This window comes from Gigantopelta aegis, chromosome 4 (genome assembly GCF_016097555.1).
Source record: "Gigantopelta aegis isolate Gae_Host chromosome 4, Gae_host_genome, whole genome shotgun sequence".
Taxonomy (NCBI): domain Eukaryota; kingdom Metazoa; phylum Mollusca; class Gastropoda; order Neomphalida; family Peltospiridae; genus Gigantopelta; species Gigantopelta aegis.
The window spans coordinates 47,713,766-47,739,742 of record NC_054702.1 but is presented as its reverse complement, the minus strand read 5'-3'; the positions used below and the strand labels follow the sequence as shown (position 1 = coordinate 47,739,742).

Sequence of the window (25,977 nt, the reverse complement as noted above, 5' to 3'; positions counted from 1 at the left end):
AGAGCAAGTCAAGGTTTTGCCAATTCACAGTTTGCGGATGATTTTTGTTCTTCATACCCCGATGAACGTAAAAGAAATGACAGACAATCTTTAATTATTTTTTAAGAAAAAAAAGAAGAAAAGAACTTAGTGTTATTATTAGTAAGTATGTGTCAAATTTAATTATAGGGATTGTCTGTTATTTCTTAAAAGAAATGTAGATACATTCATCGGGGTTGAACAAAAACCGTATGCTAACACACACTGTGATGAATCTAAAAGAAATAATAGACAATCCTTATGTAAAATATAAGAACTTTATGCATTTAAAAGAAGTTAACTGTTGGGCAACTGGGTAAAAGGTGTTAATGTAAATCCCATTAATACTGCCATGCTTGCCATTGATCTGAATGAGCGACAAAATGTACGTTGTCATGTCACAAACCTTGTTATTTTCATATCAAGCAGCCAAGTTCGCAATTGAGCCATTTGCACAGAATCTTGATTCTGAAACAAAGCATTGTTTTACGTATCAAAATATGTTGGCTAAACAAACCAGAGTTTAAATTAAAGTTAGTTCTGTTTAACAACACCACTAGAGCAGATAGATTTATTAATCATTTGATTTTGGATGTGAAACATTTGGTAATTCTGACATATAGTCTTAGAGAAGAAACCCGCAACATTTTTCCATTAGTAGTAAGGGATCTGTTATATGCACCATCCCACAGACAGGAGAGCACATACCGCTGCTTTTGACATACCAGTCTGGACCGAGAAATAGCCTAATGGACCCACCAACGAGGATTGATCCTAGACCGATAAGGCAACAAGCGCTTTAGACTGGGTTACGTTTCAGCCCCTGAACAAACCAGAACACAATCTTAATAATATTGGCTTTGAAAGTTAAGAGTCCACACACAAGTCCTAATAATGTTGCTGATTTATTATCAGTAGGGGTACCAAAGTCGAAAACACTATAATATTTTGGACCAAATCCGATTTCAAAAACAAATTAATACAACAGACGTCAAGACACCAACTTGTTTAGTGTCATGGCTGACTTAATACCTTGCCAGTCCATTGTTTTAGTATGGCTCAAGACTGAACATCAAAGCATGCTGCACTATATGTAGTGACCAGTCAAGCATTGTTTATTATTTTCAGTCATATCACAAAATAATAATACTGTCGCGACTTTAATGAAAATATTCAATTGGTTTGCTTAAATTCTATTAGTATTACCAGAAGTAGTAGTATTTGATAACAAAATATTACGATTTGAACTGAGTGTATAATTCAGAACCTTTCTGAATGAATGTGGAATTTGACAAAACATTACCAATGAATGTTCACTTCACCTATTATTATCAAACCTCTCCTTTCTCTTGAAATGTGAGAAATAACTTTTCCTACTTTTCAATTCTAGATTACGTCCTGCACACACAAAAAGACACACAAACAATATTTCTCACTTCTTAAGGACAATGTTACCTTGAAATCATAACAAACTGTTTACTTTCCACATGTTCAGTACATGAAAATGTTTCTTTGAATATCAAATGAAATAAATGGAGGGAGGAAAGAACAAATGAAGAAAATAAGTAAAAACTACATTATTACCCAAACTTTTCTGGCAAGGGCATCTCTAAACAATCGTCCAATGTCTACCTGATACAACAGCTGTAAAAATATAAAAATAACTAAACATAAACAATATTATTAAAAACTTACTTAACCAGGTTCAATGAGATATGTCACATCTAGTGTCACTTTTGAAAATAAAGAATGGCTGTAAAATATCTATTGAAAACAACACATGCAAGGCTTTAGTCTGTGAAAACCATTTTCTATGGTGACTAATCTAGCTATGAATATAAAGTGATGCCTTGGGCATTTTCACTGTGAACATCTTGAAAACATTATTCAGCTATGCTAGACATGGTCATACAAAAAACATTGTACATCATGTGGTAATACAAGACAGATTTGTACGTCATGTGGTAATACAAGACAGATTTGTACGTCATGTCGTAATACAAGACAACTTGTACGTCATGTGGTAATACAAGACAGATTTGTACGTCATGTGGTAATACAAGACAACTTGTACGTCATGTGGTAATACAAGACAACTTGTACGTCATGTGGTAATACAAGACAGATTTGTATGTCATGTGGTAATACAAGACAATTTGTACGTCATGTGATATTTTGAATTTGTATTATCTAGGTAACTGACTGTTCAGTTAACTTAGTTATATTAGAGTTATCAGTGAGTTACTTAACCCTAACCCACTAGTATTTTGATTCTGTATCACGTTAACAATCAAACTGCATTTTAAACAATGATTTGCAATAAAGAAATATATTTTAATTTGACTATGATGTGCTGAGCATCGTGTCCATAAATCAATCTGTAACTTTTAGTTGTAGAACATAATGGTTCCCCATGTTGCATATTGGCTGTTCATGTGAACTTAAAACTTGCGTAACAGAACAAAGGTTCAGGTGAAATATTGTGGCTTCCAAACATGAAATAGGTCTATCTTATATATACTGTATATCTTTGGCTGTAAGTCGATCTCGGCTATAAGTTGAGTCCCTAATTTCAAGCCCTGAAAATGTACGCCTTTTACCATAACCAAAACCGGTCTAATGCCAAAAAAATAAGTTATAAAAAATAAATGTGTCAAATTAACATATACAGGGCATAATTCAACAATAAAACTTGTAAAATCATCCCCAAGTTATAAAATATTTGTGTGAAAAAAACAAGAAGAGACTTATAGGAGAAGATATATGGTATATGGATGGGAGAAAATTATACACATTTTTATTTATGAAATTTTAATATTCAATGTGAATGAATGTGTATTTTCTGGATGTTAAATCACAGATGGAATTATAGCGAAATATATTAGTCTCAAGTGTTACCTTTTCTGGACACTCTTCCAATATTTCCAACTATATATACATACATTATAAATACAGACCACAATTCAACAATAAAACTTGTTAAATCATCCCCAAAATGATTATATGTTTTGGTGAATTTTTTTCACCCTCTTATAAGTCAACACCCCAAATTATAAAATAATTTATACGGTATATGGATGGGAGAAAATTATACACATTTTTATTTAGTGTTACCTTTTCTGGACACTCTTCCGATATTTCCCACTTCTGCAGCACAGTGCCAGACAAAACAAAGAATGGTCTGCTGTCTTCATCCACAAATCCCGGCACCAGTGCTTGCAAAGTCTGCACAGCATACAATAATACTCAGTAATGAAAAGCAATGTTTACTTAATGATACCAAATCCATTGTTTAATCAACTTGTGTCCAACATGGTAATTGTGACACTGTAGGGGATGGATCTGTATTGTTTGTTTTCTTTTCTAACATTGGGTATGTGACACTAACCACTCAACATGTTCACAGTGTTAAATCATAATATCATTATGTGGAATCACAATTTAAAGTAAAGGTTTCCTTTATAATAGAAACTATGAGAGATATGGTTTAAATCTATTTTACCACGTTTCTGCCAAATGGTAGTCAAATATAATGAGATGGCATTACTTATGTTTTCATTTTCAATTCAGGCGATTTCAATTTTATACAAATTATTGAAATTCTTACTTTAAAATTGCTTTTTGGCTAAAAGAAAAAAGGGAGGAAAAAAAAAGGACCATTGAGTTAACTCCCTTGAATAGTGACTTAATCTGTGAGATCCACCCCCACCCCGAGACTGCAGCTGTGTAGTGTATGTTGTGAAAACAATCTAGAATGAAATCCTATACCAATAACAATGTACCTCTTGTTTTCAACAGTTTGGAATGTTTAGCATAGGTATTTTATGCAACGCTTTATCACCCTTATGTTTAAAGGCAAAATAGGAATAACATTTTTTACTCATTATTGGGAATTATTGCCTGGTTGTAAAGTTCAGATATACTAAGCCTAGTTTTGCTACACTTAAGTCTAAAAACATAACATGGTGGAATTTCCTGTGATCCTAACATTATGCTTCTTTTAGGAAACACTATTAGCAACTTAATCTGGTTTTGAGCCCTCTTGTTTCTTTTCCCTAAAATATCTTGTTACAGTAACAACATATCTTACTATCATCTATGACTGAGCTAAAAACTACTAAGCCTGTAATTACATTAGATATTATTAGAAACACTTACTGCTCCAGTTGTTTGAAGAGGTGATGCACCAAATATAAAAGAAGACATTCTCCGCCCTATACCAGCAAACATTCCTTGAGATGACTTCAAAGGCTGGCATGAAATTGTGTTCTGCAGTGTCATAAAAACAATAATGTAAAAATTAATTATTATTATTACAATATAGACTACTACATCTTAAAGGAATGCCAGCTGCAAAGTCTCTGCCTCACAGAAAGTAACTTAAACTGTAAAATCCCCACCCAGGATGAGGTGCCCTCTCTATTAAATATTGGTTTCAAAAAGGCAAATATTTTTTTTATTAAATGCACTATTCATAATTCTCAATTTTAAATGGTTAATATCTATTGAAAGATACTGAAAACAAATTTGAAAAGTTAGTTTCTGAAAAAACAAATCAAACAGACCCAATTTAAGAAAGAAATACACTTTATAAACTGATTATGTGATACAGACCTGTCTGTATTAAAAACGCACCCAGAACAGATTTTTTAAAAACAGATTTTATGGTTGTATGGATTTGGTGTTTTTTTTTATATAAGAGGCCATATAAGAGGCGCCCCCCCCCCCCCCCCCCCCCCCAAAATCCCAAACAAAATCCTCGTCTCTTTAGGTGAATTACACACAAGTAGATAGTCCACTCCACCTGGTTTACTATGTAAATGCTTTACACTTCCAAGTTTGCTTTTTATCCATTCCTGAAGGATATCTCTATCTTTTTTCTTAAATACAGTTTGACAAATTCTTTTTCTTACACAGTTAATATTATAGCCATCAGAATTTATATGCATGACTCCCAAACAGCACTTCTGAATTACAAATCCTAAGGAGCTGTCATGTGCCAATTTCTGTTTCTCAAAACTGTTTCCAACATGTTAAAACATAATTATCTGGGATTTATTCTTGAAATATATAAAATATGATCACAATAATTGTTTATTGTAATAAAACAATAAACCATAATTTAGTTATGAGTAATGAAATGATTACAAATTCACCTTGTTTTTGAGAGGATGTTCAACATAGCCGATGTGGTCACTGGCAAGAGCCTCTCTGCTACCCGAAACTGTTTACATGCATGATTAATTGGTCTGGGTTCAATTTTTTTTAAATTATCATTTAACTATTTCATTTTCAACAATGTAAATGTCATTTCAGATTATTTTTTTCAATGGCGAGTTGCTTTGTTTTATAAGAATAAATTACTAGTATTAATTTTCATGAATACCGGTAACTATTTGTATTCAGGAACCCATATTTGTGACATATATCATATTTGCCACTTGATATGTTGGTTGCAACTCTAAGACATATTATTTGGGTGATCGTCTTTCTATAACCTATAAGGCACTGTTAATATATGACATATTTATTTACATTAAAATCTTGCTCCTGGTTTGAAAAACAGAACTCATCGACTTACCGTAATTTGCCAACATAATTTATATTATAAACATTGATGTTGTAGACCGGATGTAGTCTTGATAAAACAAAGAATTCCTGATCCTGTTTGAAACCATTTGGAACATCTCAGCCGAATACGCTTTCAAATCTGAACATTCCCGAATGCCATGTTAATTTTTGTCATCTGAATCGTGGTGTTCCGATTTTTGCTGTTTTAATCTCGTTTTAATTGGGGGTTTTGATTGGCCAGTTAATTTGGTGCCTATTGAATTGACTAATTAAATTAATTGTTAGCATTTTCGAAGTAAAATCATGGTCGTGATGTCCTCTACCGGGTGGAATTTTCTTAAATGCACAGCAAGAAGCAAAGTAAAAATCCAAATAGTTATATCAAACACTGAACACGTGAACAACACTTCGCTAACACATGAACAAAAATTATGAAGCCCAGTTGAGTGTACAGTAGTTTGTATTATACATGAGCTAACCCTGGGAGACGAGTCACACCATGCAATTTTGCGTTGTTGATGTAAACAAAAAATTATTAAACTCAAGACAAGTAAATAATTTGCTTTAGCTTAATTTATTTATAGTCCTTCCCACAGGGAACACTTTTTTCATTCTATGGAACTTACTACAAGTTGTTTATTTCTGAGCCAATTGTTTTCTAAATTGCATAAAAAACTGTATTTAAAAAAAATTATTTCCAAAACACTTTTCCTGTTCTTCTTACGTCAAACCAAACTGAAATTATTTACACAAAATAACCCAACATTTTTTTAAGCAGGATGGGACAGACTATAAACAAATTTGTTAATACCTTTTTGGATATGCTTAAAAATTAATACAACTTGCATATAAAGGTTTTTACCATTAGAATTTTTTTGTTTTATTGGATGATTTATGTATGCTGTCATGGGCAACCAGGATTTACCACGATGACAAACTTGCTTGTACTTGTTCGATGTGCTGTCACGAAGCCTCATGAAATGGTGTTGTTGTTGGTGTCTTAATTCTGTGTCTTCCATTACATAAACGTTGATAAACATAATTTTTGTTTTTAAAAAATGCCAACCTCAGAACCGTACCATTGTAATTTTTAACATTTTGTTAGCAACACTGAACACCTCACCCACCCCAAGTACGGTCCGGTCACTGATTTTTCATAGCTGTCAATACGATCATATGATTTATCGCCTAGCTAGCTGCTCGTCCAGTCTACAATCGCAAAATGATACAGACAGGTACAATTTTTTTTTATTGTATTGCAATCTAAAGTACAACATCAAGCCAGTGTTTTCTTTTAATTTTTCATTTCAATATCATGAATTGGTATCTTTGCTATCTAGATGTGATTCTTCAAATCAATATTATTTTATTGAAGTACATTTCATATGCTTACTTAAAAATTTCGCTTAAAACCTGAAATATGAATATTTTGTGTTTGGGCTACCTAAAGCAAGTTTGGGCCACTGCAAATGAAATTTTAGTGGCCCAGATATTTGTTGTTGGTCCACCATATTTTTTGGCAAGTTTCGAGCCCTGAGACATTAATCTGTGATTTTGTACAATGGTGACGCTGAAGATGCAGATAATTCAAGATGGTGGATTAAAAAATGGAAACATGCAACATTTCCCCCACAAAGTGACACTCAAGTTGTCATGTTTTCAAACATCAATATAAATTTTTGCATAAAATGACACAATGACTATTACTCCAACTATTTATAAATAATATAATGCTAAACTGAAACAAATCAAAAACAACAAAGTAAAAGTGCTACCTGTCCTGGTGCTGTCAGTAACAAAATGAGGGAGCTGGTAGTCGTTGCCAAAAGAACACCGAAAGGCTGGGGAAAAAATTAAATGGGTAAATCACCATAAAGTCAAACTTGATCTATAACAGAATATGATAAAGCTATACAAAAAATGTCAGCTCAATATCTCAAGGCATTGTGAAAAATTATATGTGGGACAGACAGACGGACAGAGATGAAACCTATAGTCCCTCCAGTTAACAACACAGACACACTCCTTGTCTTACCTCAAAGTTAACAACATAGACACATTCCTTGTCTTACCTCAAAGTTAACAACACAGACACACTCCTTGTCTTACCTTAAAGTTAACAACACAGACACACTCCTTGTCCTACCTCAAAGTTAACAACACAGACACATTCCTTGTCTTACCTCAAAGTTAGCAACAGACACACTCCTTGTCTTACCTCAAAGTTAACAACACAGACACACTCCTTGTCTTACCTCAAAGTTAGCAACACAGACACACTCCTTGTCTTACCTCAAAGTTAGCAACACAGACACACTCCTTGTCTTACCTCAAAGTTAGCAACACACACACACTCCTTGTCTTACCTCAAAGTTAGCAACACAGACACACTCCTTGTCTTACCTCAAAGTTAACAACACAGACACACTCCTTGTCTTACCTCAAAGTTAGCAACACAGACACACTCCTTGTCTTACCTCAAAGTTAGCAACACAGACACACTCCTTGTCTTACCTCAAAGTTAGCAACACAGACACACTCCTTGTCTTACCTCAAAGTTAACAACACAGACACACTCCTCACCTTACCTAAAAGTTAACAACACAGACACACTCTTCACCTTACCTAAAAGTTAACAACACAGACACACTCCTTGTCCTACCTCAAAGTTAACAACACAGACACACTCCTTGTCCTACCTCAAAGTTAACAACACAGACACACTCCTCACCTTACTTCAAAATTAACAACACAGACACACTCCCCACCTTACCTCAAAGTTAACAACACAGGAACACTCCTTGTCTTACCTCAAAGTTAACAACACAGGCACACTCCTTGTCCTACCTCAAAGTTAGCAACACAGACACACTCCTTGTCCTACCTCAAAGTTAGCAACACAGACACACTCCTTGTCTTACCTCAAAGTTAACAACACAGACACTCCTTGTCTTACCTCAAAGTTAACAACACAGACACACTCCTTGTCTTACCTCAAAGTTAACAACACAGACACACTCCTTGTCTTACCTCAAAGTTATCAACACAGACACACTCCTTGTCTTACCTCAAAGTTAACAACACAGACACACTCCTCACCTTACCTAAAAGTTAACAACACAGACACACTCCTCACCTTACCTAAAAGTTAACAACACAGACACACTCCTTGTCCTACCTCAAAGTTAACAACACAGACACACTCCTTGTCCTACCTCAAAGTTAACAACACAGACACACTCCTCACCTTACCTCAAAATTAACAACACAGACATACTCCCCACCTTACCTCAAAGTTAACAACACAGGCACACTCCTTGTCTTACCTCAAAGTTAACAACACAGGCACACTCCTTGTCCTACCTCAAAGTTAGCAACACAGACACACTCCTTGTCCTACCTCAAAGTTAGCAACACAGACACACTCCTTGTCTTACCTCAAAGTTAACAACACAGGCACACTCCTCGCCCTTAAGTTCAGCACTGATCTCTGCGGTGGACGACTCGTATGCGATGTTTGGCCAGTATCTGACAACACCTTCCGGTGACACCGCCACACAGGATGCCATCTGACTGTCGCCTATATTGGGGATGATGCACACTCTCTCAGCACTGTGTGCCAAGTCACTGGAAGGAAGCATCAGCTCTTTGCATTGGACACCCTGAAACAGACAGACATTTTTTTAAAAAGCATAACATATACAATTATCTGTGTGCGATAATTTCTGAATTACTCCTACAGATGGTGTGGTACTGAATGCAGACCAAAAGAAGAATGGATTAAACAGACAAGACAGTGCTTGTTTAATTGCTCATGGGAGATGTGTACTAACCCGAGTGGTCAGACCAATAGAAGAATGGATTAAACAGACAAGACAATGGTTGTTTAATTGTTCACGGGTGATGCATGTGTACTAACCCGAGTGGTGACTGTTGGCTTGTACCTCCACACGAACAACTTGCGGCCACCTACCATCCATGCCCAGCCAGACGGGTCAAAACACACAGTGATCTCTGTGCTCCCTGCGATAATACACATACACAATGAAACAGGAATCAACAGACATTTATAATTATTCTTTTTCTGTCCACAATCAATATTTTCTTGCATTCAGAAAAAGAAAGGGATATACATATATTTCAATACACCCCAAAACATTTTGAAAGTAGAGCTATTTCAACACTTGGTCTAGAGAGTAATAAATAGGCTACATATATGTGTACTCTTACTAAATAGTAACAAGGGATATTTTACATACATTTTTCTACAGACATGGCAACACATTCCATGACCTTTGATGTATCAGTAGTGGGGCAATGGCTTGAACTGACATATCCCCCGAGGCTGATCAATCCAGTGACCCATCACATCTCAGGCAAGTGCTCTACCATTGAGCTATATGTACATCCCACGGATAGTATTCAGGGCCCTGTTTTACGAAGTGATCTTAGCTACTATCCAACTTAGTGCCTTCCATTTTATGCTACCAACCTTAAAATTTACAACCGTTCGACAAAGCAATCTTAGTTCGATTGTAAACCCAAACTTACTACTATCACAATCTTAACTACAGACAGTTATTCTTCACACCCTTGGTTTGGCTTCGTACACAATAAATTTAACATATCTAACAATAATGTTTTGATATGACATATTTGACAAAATGTACTTTTTATATCATTCATCTTTTAAAACTTAAACTTAATATTTTGTTTAAAATTATGAAAAATAAATATACCGAAAGTAAACTGCGTTGTCTGCTCTAGGAATTATTTTGACAGGCGTCAAGGTTAGTAGACTAGTTTTTATTTTAATGTGGGGTAGTATTGTATTACAAGGCAAAACTGTTATTGAAATTTGTTTTGTTTGAACATCACTAATGCACGTGAGGGATTTTTGAAAAAAATATTACTATTTACGAAATGTGGATTTGAAATGAAATTACGTTAAGATATGTTATATTGATTGTGTATAAAGCCAAAATAGGGTTGCGAAGTGTGACTGTCGTCGACTTTAATGGCAAAAGAGGCCATGGATTCCAAATCCACTCAAAACACTTGTAAGTTACAAAATAGCATGCCGAGACATTGGATACCTTCAAATCACTTTCTCATCGTTGATTGTGTCTAACTTCATGTTTCTGTCACGAAAAACACATTCCATTAGCTTCTTTTTTTTCTCAGCGTTAATTTAAAATCACGACCTTAGAGCTTACAATAGGTGCAGACCTACTGTAAATATTGATTATAACTTAAGGTGATTGTAAACTACGGTCATTTAGTAAAACAGCCTGTCGATTGTAGGAAAAAGTTATGGTCGCTTAGGCATTTAAGGCCATAATAGTGCTAAGATAGTTTCGTAAAATGTGGCCTAGGACAATAATGTATAAGAAAGATTTTTTATATATAATTTTCAGGCATTTGGAATATTTTCTTGAGATATTGTTGAAAGTTTATTTAAGAAATAAATGCTTCCAACGTTTCTGTCTGGAATTGTGTTTAGAGTACAACTGAGTTCCTTGATTACTGGATATGCATTTTTGTCTTTCCTTATTAAAGAAACATCTTCTCTCATCCTCAGGTATATGGAAAAGAGCTATCCCATGAAAGAAACATCTTCTCTCATCCTCAGGTATATGGAACAGAGCTATCCCATGAAAGAAAGCCATGTAAGAAATTTCTATCTTACATGGGATATCACAGGCTTGCGTTTAACATGACATCGTTAGTAATATATGACATCATATTAATGTGAGATGGTGACGTGAGGTCATTAAACACAGTTTCAAATTAATATTTTGTTATTAACACCTTCATTTTAAAAGATATCTAGTTAATTTGTAGTGTTAAATTTTATTTAACACATGAAACAAACACGGCAAATACGATAGTGTACTTTATTAATTTTATGATAAAATGGTCAAATAAAAAAGTTGCTTTGTTCAGCCATTTTTGTCTGTTCGTGTAAAATAATGGTTTAGTTACCGAATGAATGAGGGGAAAAGACTCCATCATATGTGGTCATGTGGGATAGAAAATGATGGAGTCTTATAATCTCTACTTTTGATCACAGATATTTCATATTTACCAATGAATGATTGATTTACAACCTACATGTACATGTACTTGTGAGTATAAGCAAAACTGATATTTACATTAAGCCTTTGCCAGTAAATATACATCAGGGAACATTTTGTTTTCAAAACCTTGATTGAAACAAGAGTACTATATTAATGAATATGGTACGGGCATGATTCAGTTTTAATTATGTGAAATTTTTGCAATGGGATGGATGAAAAGTTTGTTTTGGACCAACCACCATCCCAAGTGGTTCCTACAAGTGAGGTTTGATGGTCCTGTATGCAAGATATGGTCCGGAAAAGAATTTACTGTTATGTGCAGTAGACTGTGAAATGTAGGTTACAGTGACCTAGTAATACAATGCGACAGACAGCCATCCCAAGTTGTTCCTACATGTGAGGTTTGATGGTCCTGTATGCATTTGTATGCAAGATATGGTCCGGACAAGAATTTACTGTTATGTGCAGTAGACTGTGAAATGTAGGTTACAGTGGCCTAGTAACAGAATGCGACAGACAGCCATCCCAAGTTTTTCCTACATGTGAGGTTTGATGGTCCTGTATGCATCTGTATGCAAGATATGGTCCAGACAAGGATTTACTGTTATGTGCAGTAGACTGTGAAATGTAGGTTACAGTGACCTAGTAATAGAACGTGACAAGACAGCCATCCCAAGTTGTTCCTACATTTGAGGTTTGATGGTCCTGTATGCATCTCTATGCAAGATATGGTCCGGACAAGGATTTACTGTTATGTGCAGTAGACAGCCATCCCAAGTTGTTCCTACATTTGAGGTTTGATGGTCCTGTATGCATCTGTATGCAAGATATGGTCCGGACAAGGATTTACTGTTATGTGCAGTAGACTGTGAAATGTAGGTTACAGTGACCTAGTAATAGAACACGACAGACAGCCATCCCAAGTTGTTCCTACATTTGAGGTTTGATGGTCCTGTATGCATCTCTATGCAAGATATGGTCCGGACAAGGATTTACTGTTATGTGCAGTAGACTGTGAAAAATGGGTCACAGTGACCTAGTAATAGTATGCGACACACCGCCATCCCAAGTTGTTCCTACATGTGAGGTTTGATGGTCCTGTATACAAGATATGGTCCGGACAAGAAAAAGCTAACAGACGGACAATGCCATACCATAATACGATCCATAGATGGGCGTATAAAAAGGGTAAAGGGATAAATAATTCAATAAATTAATCTCAAAACATTTGCTATTCATGTACTACAGAATTTCTAACTGGCTACATTTAAAATGGGATCATAAAGTAAGACATTATTCACATACGGTCGGCCAGAGTGAGAGCCTCTGTAATGAGGACTGGCAGAGAGACTCCATAATTATCAACTCTGTGTAGTGATGAGTCGTCCAGCAGCTGAGAGCTCTGTGACCTGTTGGCAGATATCTGACTTCTGAAAATGAGAAGAAAATAAAGTATGAAATGCAAATAGTGTTGCTGGTTGGGTTTTTTTTATAACCCTCTCACTTCCCTGCAATATTTTGTCCTGTAAAGACCAGTCCCCCCTTCTTAAATTACATAATGCTCATGAATAGCCCCCAGCTTTCTGTCTCTATCTAAAGGAGCTACCTCTCTACCTCTCAATTATCCTCAGATCAATGACAATATAGGGTTTCCCCTGCTTTCTGTTATTAATTAATATTATGATGTAATTTGACCAATATTATTTGATTTTTTGTTTTAGTTCTGTTTGGTTGATTTGGCAATAACTACTATCTAGACAGAAAACAATTTATTTAAGAACAAAATACCAATATCAGGCTGATCACTTTGCTTATAAGTGGGATGTTTTCAACATAAATGGGGTTGAAAGTTAGCAGCTGCCTGGTTGCCCATGGCAACCCTTATTGGTTAAGGGTGACTACCAATAGACCTCTTTCACAATCCCATTGTGCATGTGTGCGAAGAGTAACGTCCCTTGCCGAATTAGACTGAATCCAGGCTGTATACAACTTGGAGGGCATGATCAACAGTAGCTTTGTAGGAGCTGTGAATCTCTAGCAACTAATTTACATATTTTGTATCAGATGGTAAAATGGCTGCGAAAAATGGCCTACTAAAGTTTACATCGGAATGGTTTAAGAACAAAAGCAGTGAAACAATAACTTAGATGAAGTCTCTGGAGCCACCTGTAAAGGGTTTTAACAAAACAAAATTAAAATATTCATAAATAAAATTAACTTAAGTAAAATATTTATTTATTTATTTTAATTTTACCATCATTTATATCAGATATACATACAACTTCATTTGAAATATTTGGTATTTATGAAGGTTACATTTTAAAATTATTATTTACATGTACATGTGTATTTATTTATTATTCAATTTATTTTCTTTGTTTGTTTGAACCTTTCTTTATTTAAACTTCAACATCATTTATATATTAGTCATATACAACTTAATAAAAAATATCTGGTATTTATAAAGTTTTAAAAATATTTATTTATTTATTAGGCCTTTTTTTTTTTTTCATTGACCATTTTAATTATTTCAGCTTAAATTCAGGCTTGATTGTCTGTCGTCCAAGGCATTACTTAATATGTTAATATGCTTCCAACATTCAAATGAAGTGCATTATGACTTTGCATATTAAACCCTCATGAGTTTATAATAAAGAGACCATCCTGTGTTTGTAGCCATATTACCAAGCTGTCAGCTAGTCTAATCGGTTATAAATAAAACTTACATGTTTGTTAGGCTAAATAATCTTGCTTCAGATTGTGCCATACTGATAGAATAATTAATCATGGAGATATTCACATTCCTACTGCATGACCTCCCATTGTCTATACCCTCCATCTTGTACGTACATGTAAGACTATTTTTACAGAGATAATCTGTCGAGCGACCATCGATTTTAGATATATAACTTTCATACATTAACTATTCAGCCTGCAAGATAAAAATTAGACAAAACGATGAATCCACAGTTGGTTTGTTTTTGTATTTTTTGTTTTGTTTGTTGCTTCAAAATTAACATGGAGTGCCATCTGTTGAGTACTAGACATTTAGAAACCTTGAAGGTGACATAAAATCAACAGAAGTGTCAGGGTTTAGTGAGTATGGTACCAGCAGAAAAGCAACACAATGAATCAGCCGTAACAAAACACACTACAAATCTGTGCTGGTGCGAACTACAGATCTGGCAACAAACGACATAGAGCATACGTAACTCTACATGTTTAGTTTGACAGCGCCAGACCTAGCTTTGTTGGTTTTGGGCCTTATATGAAGGCTTTCTACAAAATAAAGCTCAAAACGTATTGCATACACTGCATGCATACATGTGTATTTTAAAGTCATCCGCTTAAATCGTAATGGACTGCATATTCTATAATTATCCATGTCTCACGCCAGCGAGCGATATGCGCCAAAACTTTGCTTTGATGACTGTGACTTTGCCCATACATTACCTTTAAAGTGACATCGGTGTCGCCTTGTAAAAACTCTAAACAGTTGCAGATGAATGGTGATGGACTTGAGGAATTTCTATCATAGATAAGTACTAATTAAGTGTTAAGTACCTAAGCATTCGAAGCGACACTGGCGCCACAAAATCATGCTCGTCTAGACCAGACCACATCCGTGACGGACGCTAAAAGTAAAACATGCTACTAACTGTTGGAGCGTATAATGTCAGGTAGCTCTATTGTTTATTTTGTATAAATGGTATATCCAACTTTTTTAAATTAAAATTTAATTTTCTCTATGAACTTATTCATAAGCCATTTATTTCGCACTAATAATTTTAATACGGTCACTTGATCACGAGTACAGTTTTGGTGACCCATAGCTACATTGTAAATGACCAGTTACAAGCTTTGATTTTTTTCAGTTAAAAGAGTGATTTATTAGTGAAAATTATAGGCGAGTGGAAAATCGCACACCTCAATATGCTAAGGCAAGTGAAAAATTAATCTCCAAAATGTAGATTCTACTTCAGGCAGCCGAACTATGAAGTTGTGTTCGCAGCTCGTGCAGATTTCTACCCCACCCCACCCTTGGGGCCGTGTTATGTGAGTTTGGAGTTCTCTCCGAGTATCGCATTCAACACGACGGGAACTCATTTATGGGAGTAACAAACCTCAGCGCGCACCAAGTGGAGAAAGGAGGAGGCGACCCACGGCTACTCAGGGGGGGACCAAACCCGGTGGCTCAACCGCCAGAGGCGGTCCCACCTGCTCCCAAGAAGGCGAGACCGACAGGGGTGACTCAGGGGAGACCAAAGCCGGTGGCTAAACCACCAGGGGCGGTCTCTTCTGCGTCGTCGTCCCCATCAGCGACTCGACAGGAGCTTACGCCAGGAGCGGCCCAGGGGGTACCAAAGCTGTCAGCTCCACTGATAGTGGCGGTCCCTTCTGTTCCAGCACCCACGCAGATGGAGACCGGCCATATGATCATTATTGATCCACCAACGCCTCCAGTTGTTGCTGTTGCCACGGCAGATGTCCAACGTGGACACAAGAGGAGGAAAGTGTCTACGGCCACTGATCACTCCCCTTGGATGATCATGTGTGACAAGCTGCCGGCGAAATACCGTGGAGCTATCCAGGGCGACTTTACCGAGAAGTCATAGATCAACGGGACGTGGAGCGATTCATTGTGGCGCCAACTTCATTCTCGCCAAGGAAAGTACCAGATCCAAGGAGCCAAGCACTCAGCCAAGTTGTATGTGACGGCGGAGCGGGATGGGTTGTTCTGACAGGGACTTCATAATCCGATCATGGACAACGCATCACTACACCGCATTCTCAAGCTGGTCTTACAAGGAGACTACCAGGAAGTTATGAAGTCCTGCTACTGGAATCTACAAAAAGACCTCCCAAACTTCAACTTCAAACAGCCCATCAACTCGCCATGAGTCGCTACACAACCGTAACCTAGGACAGCAACGTCTTTTTGGGGGCTTAGTTGGGACTTAAAACTTTTTGGCCGCAGTTCAAAATTTTTATGTTTATTTTTTGGGTAAACAATCCAACGCAGTTTATTTTGGCAGCCCGTCTAAATTGCTCAAATCACCTTAAAACCTTTTTGATCGAGCACGCTAGTTTTATTGTTTGGACTTAAATGTTTGTAGCTCATTTTGGTTTTCGGTCTTTGACCTAACTACTAAATTCGTATTCCAAATTCCGCCTACCTCCAACTTACCCTCCCCCCTGGCCCGGACCTTATAGATCGGACTTTAAACTTTTAGACCTCCGTTCAAAATTTTATTTTGAAATTACTTCTTTTTTTATAATATTATTATAGTCCAATCCTCTCTTCTTTCTCTTATTTATTTTTGGACTGTCCTTCTAAAATGCTCCAAATTATATAAATATTCGGTCGAGCAGTCAGTTCATTTAATTTTGGCTTGTAACTTTTTTTTTTTTTTTTTTTTTAATCCTACTAATTTCTTTTACTAATTGCTCATTTAAAAATTCAGTCCATTTTCAACCCCCCCAAATCCCAAGTCAGGCCACCGATCTTATCGGAGGTCAGACTGAGGATGGGCGTGTTCGGGGCCCTGGTGGTATACAAACACGTTAAACTAGTTATCTATCTATTTTCTTTTTGACTGCACGATCTAATCTAGCAACCAAATTTAATGAGTAGAATTTTCTTTATTAATTATATTAATTAGAGATGTGCATCAAAATTTTAAAGGCCCACTATTTAATTTTTGGATGTAAATTTCAAAGTTATCCCCATAATTTTTTTGTTTGTCCCAGAGCAAGTCACTGGCTATCCAGAGACAGGCCCCGGGACAGACATGCTCGAAACTCTAGTGGTATATAAGCATGTAAAAATTATTTGCACTCGCCAAAATGTAGCTCCGATTGGATTTTAACTGGTACGTCTAGAAAATTAAACCAGTATTTCCCCGATTTGTTCAACAAAGAGAATTACCAGTTTAACGACTGCATGGAAGCCACTGCAGTGTTTTTAAGTTTTATTGTTTTAATAAAAGGACCTTCCTATCAGCTATATGAGCTATGAAAACTGTTGATTTTTGTAAACAGTGGAAATAAATAAAAAATGGCAGAAACCCAGTTATTTTGTAACAAAATATCAATTAATTATATGAAATTATTTCGCCAAATTAAAATAAAATTCGCCAATTGTTTTCAAAATTCGCGAATTTGGCAAGTGCCAGAGCTAGCCCTGAAAGAAGCCTTTTTCAGTAATTAATTCTAAAATTGCCTTTATAAAACACCCAAAAAGGTATTATTAATTAATGCCTTTTATATCTTTTGCCATTCATTTATTAAAGCAAGCAAATAAATTACATAAATAAATAAATTAGGCCAAACAAAAAAATAGGTGTGTTTCCAATTGCATCCCCCCAAAAATTAGGGTAGGTAGGTAGGGTTTTTTTTATTTTTTTATAATTTTTTTTTTTTAAATTGAATACTACCATAATAATAATAATAATAATTATTATTATTATTTATTATCATTATCATTGTTGTAGTAGTAGTAGTAGTAGTATTGGTATGCACTGTTTGTGTATTTCCTAAAATTAATGGGACATTTGTATTAAAGCCGCACACCCTAGTTCCATCCAGCGAATATAAATTATAATTTAGTTAATCTACAAACCTGTAACACACTTAGATCATGTTTTTATCAAATGGAGTGAAAAAGCAGGTTTTATATCGATAAATACCATGGGAATCCCCATGTCCCAATTGCTTGAAATAATTTTGAAAGTTAGTATTCTGATGTCACCGGTAGAAGCACAACAATGCCTACATCACGACAAATTTCACAGACTTGGGGTGCGTTCGTTTCACCTCGACATGTTCCAACTGTTCTGTCCTGGTTGTATCCCCTCTCCAGATATCGTAGGACTTAGCAAAATTATTGGTTTTGTAACATTTTGTATTGAGATACTTACTTGTCTGAACTTTATTGTTACTGAAAATGTTCACGAACTGTGAAGAAAAATCTCACAAATGAACAACAACAAATCGGATGTTGATTGTGCAAACCGTGCACGAGAAAACAAACCGAACCAAAATGATAACGGTCACGTGATATACCAACGTCTGTGACATTAAAAATAGATTGGACCTCGCTTGCTTAACGGTTTTTTCTAGGGTGTGTCCCTTTAATTTCGTTGTTCTTAATTTAAATACTTTATGCAAACATTTGAGATGCATTAATAATAAGACCTGTTGATTTAAGTGAAGATGAGAATTAAGCTGAATTGATACGATTATATTTAATCGAAATAACCTGTACCAAGGCTACGTTCGTACATTCGGTTACTTCCATGACCGACCAAGCTGTTCGGTGGTAGCTAATCAGGGGAAAGAACTCTATTACAAAAGCTTTTCCATAATTTCTCGATGTTTTTTGGAAGGGAATTACATGTGCAAAATGTATCGTATAATAGTACGTAAACAATGTGCAAGGAAGGAAATACTCTTGTTTGGTGATGCTGTCCTCTTTTATTTTTACATCTTTTTTTTTATTTCCTTTTTTTTCCAGTTTAAAAGAAAAAAAATTAGGGTCGCAGGGCGGGGGGGGTAAAACTAGGGACGGTTGGTTGACCAGAAACACACCTATTTTTTGGTTTGGCCTTAAGTGCCCCGAAAATGGTGAAAATACCCCCAAAGTGTTTTGTCTACCATGCCTTGCCTAATTTCTAGGGAAATCACTACGCCGGTTTCCTTTTGAAGCAAACGGACTATATATGGTGAGCACGTGGCTATTATAGTATTATTTGACTTTCGCCATGCAGTTAAATTTTAATGTGATAATTGGAGGGCTAGTTGAATTTGAGAAGGGCCAGTAAGATTTTTCTTCAACTAGCCCTGCTGACACCTATGGTTTTCATGTTAATTTAACAACCCTGCTTTAGGTGACATATCCAATTATTAAATTATATTAACTTAAAGTACAATTGGGCTAGTGAATTTTTAATCATGGCTAGTAAATTTTTAAAATCAACGATCCCATGGCCAGTGGATTTTATAAACATCCTAGAAGCCCTGCCTACTGTATGTAATTTAGATTTATTCTGAATAAACGTGGCTCATGGCAAAACGTTATTAAATGTATCGATAAATGTTCACATCTCTACACCCATTTTTATTTCTCCTACTTTTTCAATTCTAGAATTAGGCAGTTTTACATGCTAGGGCCTGAATGTTCATATGTTGCATTATTAAATCATACTAACAAATGTATCCTCACTACATTTACTGTTAGGGCAGTGACCCCAGTATTCAACCAGTACCCCAGTATTCAACCAGTGTATTTATTTAATTACCATACTCGTTTAAACTGAATAGTATATAGATTTTCCCAACATATTTTGAACATACGCGACAGGGTGAACATTCTTCCTTCCGGAAACGCAATAGCAGACGATAACCATGTGAATGAACGTAAGTATATATATATTCATCGACTATAGTGATAATATGAACGTCGGCCATTTTTATTGTATGCTATTACACCATTCAACATCCCGTGAACATTTGCAATACTTTTAATCCATTTGAAATCTTTGAAAATGTGTTTGTTTTTATTTATAATCAAACGGAGCTGGCAATGCAATGTGACCTCAGTCATTATAATTTCAATCACGTGACCACGTGATCAAATAATGACATATGATAGAGAGGGCTGCCCCAGTATTCGACCAATAGAACAGCTTGAGGATACATTCCCAAAATAAACTTCCAAGAACCACAAATTTACTAATTTTATGTATTTTGGTGCTGTTTGTCAGGACTTACACAATTATGGGTTGTTGTTTTTTTCAGTCTAATAATAATATCATTATTTGTAAATTGAGATAGGACCAAAGAGACTGTTCACCAGAAAGTAACTGTGCATGTGTGAATGTGTTTATAAGCATGTGCGTGCGTGCGTAAATGCATGAGTATGTGTTACAGTTGTTAAAATCAACACTTTTTGGATTTAGTTGTTTGATATATGCTGCATTAACTTCAACGTTTAGTTTTATTATTTAAGTCTTAATTAGAATGTTTTCGAATACTGGATCAGCTGGTCGAATACTGCATACTGTTCCTTGCGGCACTCAAACCTACTCTAGTCAGCGTATACCACACAACAAAACTTGTGTCTATCCAATGAATAGCATTACCAGTAAGTATTTACGAAGAAAAACAAATATTAAAAAATGCCAATAAAATGAACATGTTATAATCCTTTCTTTCTTAACTTGACTTAGTGGACGAATACTGTGGTCGTTGCCCTACTACGATTGATCAGGTTTGATTAATGTTTTGTTGTAAGCTCGTGGCTAAAGGTTGCACTTTTTGGTTTCAAACGTGCCAGTTTAAAACTCACAACACATTGTCACGATTGTGTCATGTCGATACAATTTGTATTACAAAATTTGAAAATAAATGAGAACCTTACCTCCCTCCAGTGAACTGAGAAAGAGATGGTCGACGACTTTGTGGCGTGAAAAGATTAGATATTCGTTTACTTTGAGTGGACGAAGGTGTAAACGGTGACCCCCGAGCTTTAGTAGTCAACCCTCGTGGTGTAAACATGATTATAAAATTGCCGGCAAAAGTATGTTTTTGGTAAACTTTCATACATCCACCAACCACTTCCGGGTCCCTCACAACATAAACAAATTAACATAAAATCCCAATCTTATCTAATAACATGTGAGTTTTAACTGAATTTTATCTTCTAGTAATTACGAATTATTATTATTATTATTTAATAAAGCTAATTCGTTAGGAACACATAAATGTGTGTTTAGAATATTTACACCTTTTGTAGTGGGGTTATAGCGAAAACGGAACCGTGCCAAAACGGCCCCAGGCGAAAACGGAACCAAATTGGACAAAACGGAACCTGTGTTGGCTAAAACGGTACCAAAATCTGTGGACAAAACGGAACCTGCGTTGGCTAAAACGGCACCAAAATCGATGGCTAAAACGGCACCGAAATCAAAACCTATTTATCTCGCATTCCCAATGAGAAAACAATATATGCTATTATAACATGATTGCTCATAGTTCATTTTTATGTGAATTAAATAAATGAAATTGTTTATATACATGAGTGTTCTTATTTTTGGGCTACATAGTAAGGGCCTCGATTAATGACGTCAAACATCATCTTAGCACGTGCTCAAGCTAAAAATAACAGTTGTACTGAAGGCACTAATTTACTCTATTACCTTTTTAAACACAGCAACAACTAACAGATCTCATGAACGAAGTCAGACGTAATAAAGTAAAATGATGTTTATTTATTTACAAAACAAGCAATCGATTGTTGTGTACTTAACCAAGCAAGCCCGGCAAGGCTGTGCAGTGAACATCGTGAGCTATGATGTTTTGTCTGCGACACTCCGGCTAGACGGAATCGGTGATGGGGATTAACAATTAGCAATACAGGTGTAATTCTAGTAACTTAAATGCTTGATAATCAACAGTCTACAGTAATAACAACTCAAAAGATTTGGTAAGTGTTAATTCCTATCGTAGCACAAACCACGGTTTCACATGTTGAATAATACGATTTTGACCGGCTTTATTCGGCAATAAACCTAAGTCATGATTTTTCATCTCTGTCTCTGTCTCTCTCTCTCTCTCTCTCTCTCTCTCTCTCTCTCTCTCTCTCTCTCTCTCTCTCTCTCTCTCTCTCTCTCTCTCTCTCTCTCTCTCTCTCTCTCTCTCTCTCTCTCTCTCTCTCTCTCTCTCTCATGTGTGGTTCCGTTTTAGCCAATACAGTGAGGTGCCGTTATAGCCACAATCGGTTCCGTTTTCGCCAACGAAAATGGTTCCGTTTTCGCCAACAAAAATGGTTCCGTTTTGGTAGTGGTTCCGTTTTAGCCTGATCCCTTGTAGTGGCGTAGTAGTTAGCGTTTTACCACTCAGTGACGTCAGTCTGGGCTAAAGTTTGTTTTGTTTAACGATACCACTAGATCACATTGATTTACTAATCATCGGCTGGGGGGGGGGGGGGGGACTATATTATGACATAAAAGTGACCGAGATTATCGAAATACAAAAATTAACGAAGCTATGGTCTATCAGAAAACGTACTGTTTTAGGAAGAATTACAGTCATGAAAACGTTAATAGTTCCTAAACTAACATACCTACTGAAAACATTACCAAATCCAAGCGAACGTTTGCTAAAACATATAAATACATTATTTTTTTCCAATTTATTTGGAATAGCGGCCGTGAACAACTTAAAAGAAACTTACTAACGCAAGACTATAAAAATGGTGGCATCAAAATGATAAACATAAATAATTTTATGACCGCTTTGAAAAAGTTCGTGGATCGGACGGATATTTTTAAATAACACAAAATGGACCATTTTGTTCGAAGCTCCTACAAATATATCAACACGTGATTTAATTATATATGGCAACCATTTTGTATGTACTGTAAAAAAAAGTCAATTAAAAATTCATTTTGGAGAGACACATTGTAGTCCAGTCAAATTAGCTCCAAAAAGTGGTCAACCCACAAGTAATTGCAACAGAATTGATTTGAATGTTTTTTAAATCTGAAATACCTCATCTACAACATATTAAAAATATCAAGGCGTAGTTGAGGGGGAAAATGCATAAAATTGTATGTATATGACCCATAGGAGAAATATTGGTGTGTGTATTTTATTAGAGGGTAGGGATACATTTTCACCATAACTTTCTTATTAATTGCTATATTTTCTTAAATTATCTATCATCTTAAAGATAACAAACTGTGCTTTTTTTGTAGAATATAATTTAGTAAAATTTGTTAATCTATGATGTCACAATCTCGCCATAATTATCTCCCCTTCGGCAAATCCACAATTTCTCATATCTTTACATTAAAATGTTTGTCCTAAAACTATTATTTGGAAAAAGTATGAACTAAAAGTGATTTAAATTGTAATAATATGCACGAATAAATTATTTTAGATCTATTGATGGTATGTTGTTTGTTATTCAGGTGATATACATATGTATATATTGTTTTGTGAATGTTTAAATTTGAACATTGTAAACATACACTTTTTAAAATCATTGTCAATTGTTTTCTGTGTGTATCTGTTATTGCATTGTCCCTCTTGTGCATTTGTGTGATCTGTAATATAATATGCAAGGCCGTTTTAACAGTTTTTGACCTTTCTGATAGCTTCTTATCTTTTGATTTGTGCTAATAACCGCTTTTTTGTACTTGACCGAAGTTGCACTTCGCAAGGGACTGGGAATGCCATTCCAGGGGAGTGCCAATTATAATAACAAAAATATATCATTTTGCTGTGTAGGACTTCGTATTAAAACATTGAACTGAACTGGTTTGACTCTTTTGGTAGCGTTTACGTAAATTATAGGGGATCATTGGCTACCGGGGGAAATTTTAAAACTTATATACTTGAAGATAAATTCATCATGCCAAATGAAAATTTCAACAATACGTTTTTGATTTTAAAGATTTGGTTTGTAGCAAAAGGCCGTCAGTTCCTCTGCTACGTCGTGCCTGTAAAATGTTAACATATTTTTAGGCAAATAACTTGATGTTTTTAAAGAAGGGGCAACTTTCTGTGCACTCGCTTAATGCGCCGTCGGTCTGGGGTTGATCCACGTCGGTTGGCCCATTCGGCTATTTCTCGCTCCATCGAGTGCGCCACAGCTGGTATAGCAAAGGCCGTGGTATGTGCTATCCTGTCATTCCATGGGATGGTGCATATAAAAGATCCCTTGCTACTAATGGAAACATGTTGCGGCTTTCCTCTCTAAGACTAGACGTCAAAATTACCAAACGTGTGGCATCCAACAGCCGATGATTAATAGAGCATTGTGCCACAGTGGTGTCGTTAAACATAAACAAATCATTCATTCATTCATGAGAATGTGAATGCATAAGTAGAAAGTTTGTATATATATATATATATATATATATATATATATATATATATATATATATATATATATATACGATAAAGTTATATGTGTGTGTGTGTGTACAGTGTGTATGTGTATGTGTATGTGTATATGTATGTGTGTGTATATATGCCTAATGCGAATAAAATTATATTCATTAATTCGTATACTGTTTGTACATTTTTATTGTGTAGGTAGTATTTTTCATTTGATCCCTTGCACTGGTTTTCAGCTTGGGGTTTAATTAACGCCAAAAGAGTAGCCCATGAAGTGGCGACAGCTGGTTTCCTCTCTCAATATCTGTGTGGTTCTTAGCCATATGTCTGACCCATATCACCGTAAATAAACTGTGTATAGTGCGTCGTTAAATAAAACATTTCCTTCTTTCCTTTATTCCAGTTATTGCTTATTACTTATTTTAAAGTAATTTGACCTTTCGTTTTATAACATAGACAATTTATTCCTATAAAAAGGAATTAACATTTTGTGCCTACTTCTGGCCTGAAATTCAGATTATTATTATTAATTGTTGTTGTTATTGATGTTACATAATTCTTATCTTAAACTGCGTTGAATTGAATTGGCGCGGTGCATGTTCAAAACAAGTGAAATCGGTAATAATGGTTGCATTGCCATTATTAAGCCAATATTAAGCCAATTGGCGCGGTGCATGTTCGAAACAAGTGAAATCGGTAAAAATGGTTGCATTGCCATTATTAAGCCAATATTAAGCCAATTGGCGCGGTGCATGTTCGAAACAAGTGAAATCGGTAATAATGGTTGTATTGCCATTATTAAGCCAATATTAAGCCAATTGGCGCGGTGCATGTTCGAAACAAGTGAAATCGGTAATAATGGTTGTATTGCCATTATTAAGCCAATATTAAGCCAATTGGGGCGGAACGTAGCCCAGTGGTAAAGCGCTGTCTTGATGCGCGGTCGGTCTGGGATCGATCCTCGTCGGTGGTCTCGTTGTGCTATTTCTCGCTCCAGCCAGTGCACCACGACTGATACATCGAAGTCCGTGGTATATGCTGTCCTGCTTGTGGGATGGTGCATACAAAATATCCCTTCTTATTAATGGAAACAATGTAGCGGGTTTCCTCTCTAAGACTATGTCAGAATTACCAAATGTTTGACATCCAATAGCCGATGATTAATATATCAATGTGCTCACAGTTTGACCATTAATGATTTCGATATGGGGCTAACACAGATATTGATATGCTCCGAAGGTAGTTAACAGTTTATAAAGTAATATATTGTAAACTTACATGCATGCAAAACACTAGTACTTCGACTGTGTGCTAAATAAAACACCATGGACTTATTACGTAGTATACACCATTTATATTCCTTGGGCCATGACTGTAAAATGTTATTAAAATATTGTTGAGA

General features: G+C 35.7%; 1 protein-coding gene across 2 annotated transcripts in view; it reads right to left on the bottom strand.

Annotated features, from left to right (window-relative positions):
* LOC121370638 (nuclear pore complex protein Nup133-like) overlaps positions 1-21,281 on the bottom strand; it is a 99,100-nt gene extending 77,819 nt beyond the window's left edge. For both annotated transcript variants that reach the window (XR_005957707.1, XM_041496005.1), the window contains exons 1-9: positions 21,091-21,281; positions 12,975-13,099; positions 9,509-9,612; positions 9,027-9,251; positions 7,365-7,430; positions 4,177-4,287; positions 3,133-3,243; positions 1,603-1,662; positions 425-486 (exon numbers count right to left, since the gene is read on the bottom strand). Coding sequence is in view for 1 of the 2 variants with exons in the window: in XM_041496005.1 (XP_041351939.1) it covers positions 425-486; positions 1,603-1,662; positions 3,133-3,243; positions 4,177-4,287; positions 7,365-7,430; positions 9,027-9,251; positions 9,509-9,612; positions 12,975-13,099; positions 21,091-21,272 (1,046 nt within the window). In the remaining variant the exon portion in view is untranslated. The remainder of the gene's footprint in view (positions 1-424; positions 487-1,602; positions 1,663-3,132; positions 3,244-4,176; positions 4,288-7,364; positions 7,431-9,026; positions 9,252-9,508; positions 9,613-12,974; positions 13,100-21,090) is intronic.
* Between the last annotated feature and the right edge of the window lie 4,696 nt (positions 21,282-25,977).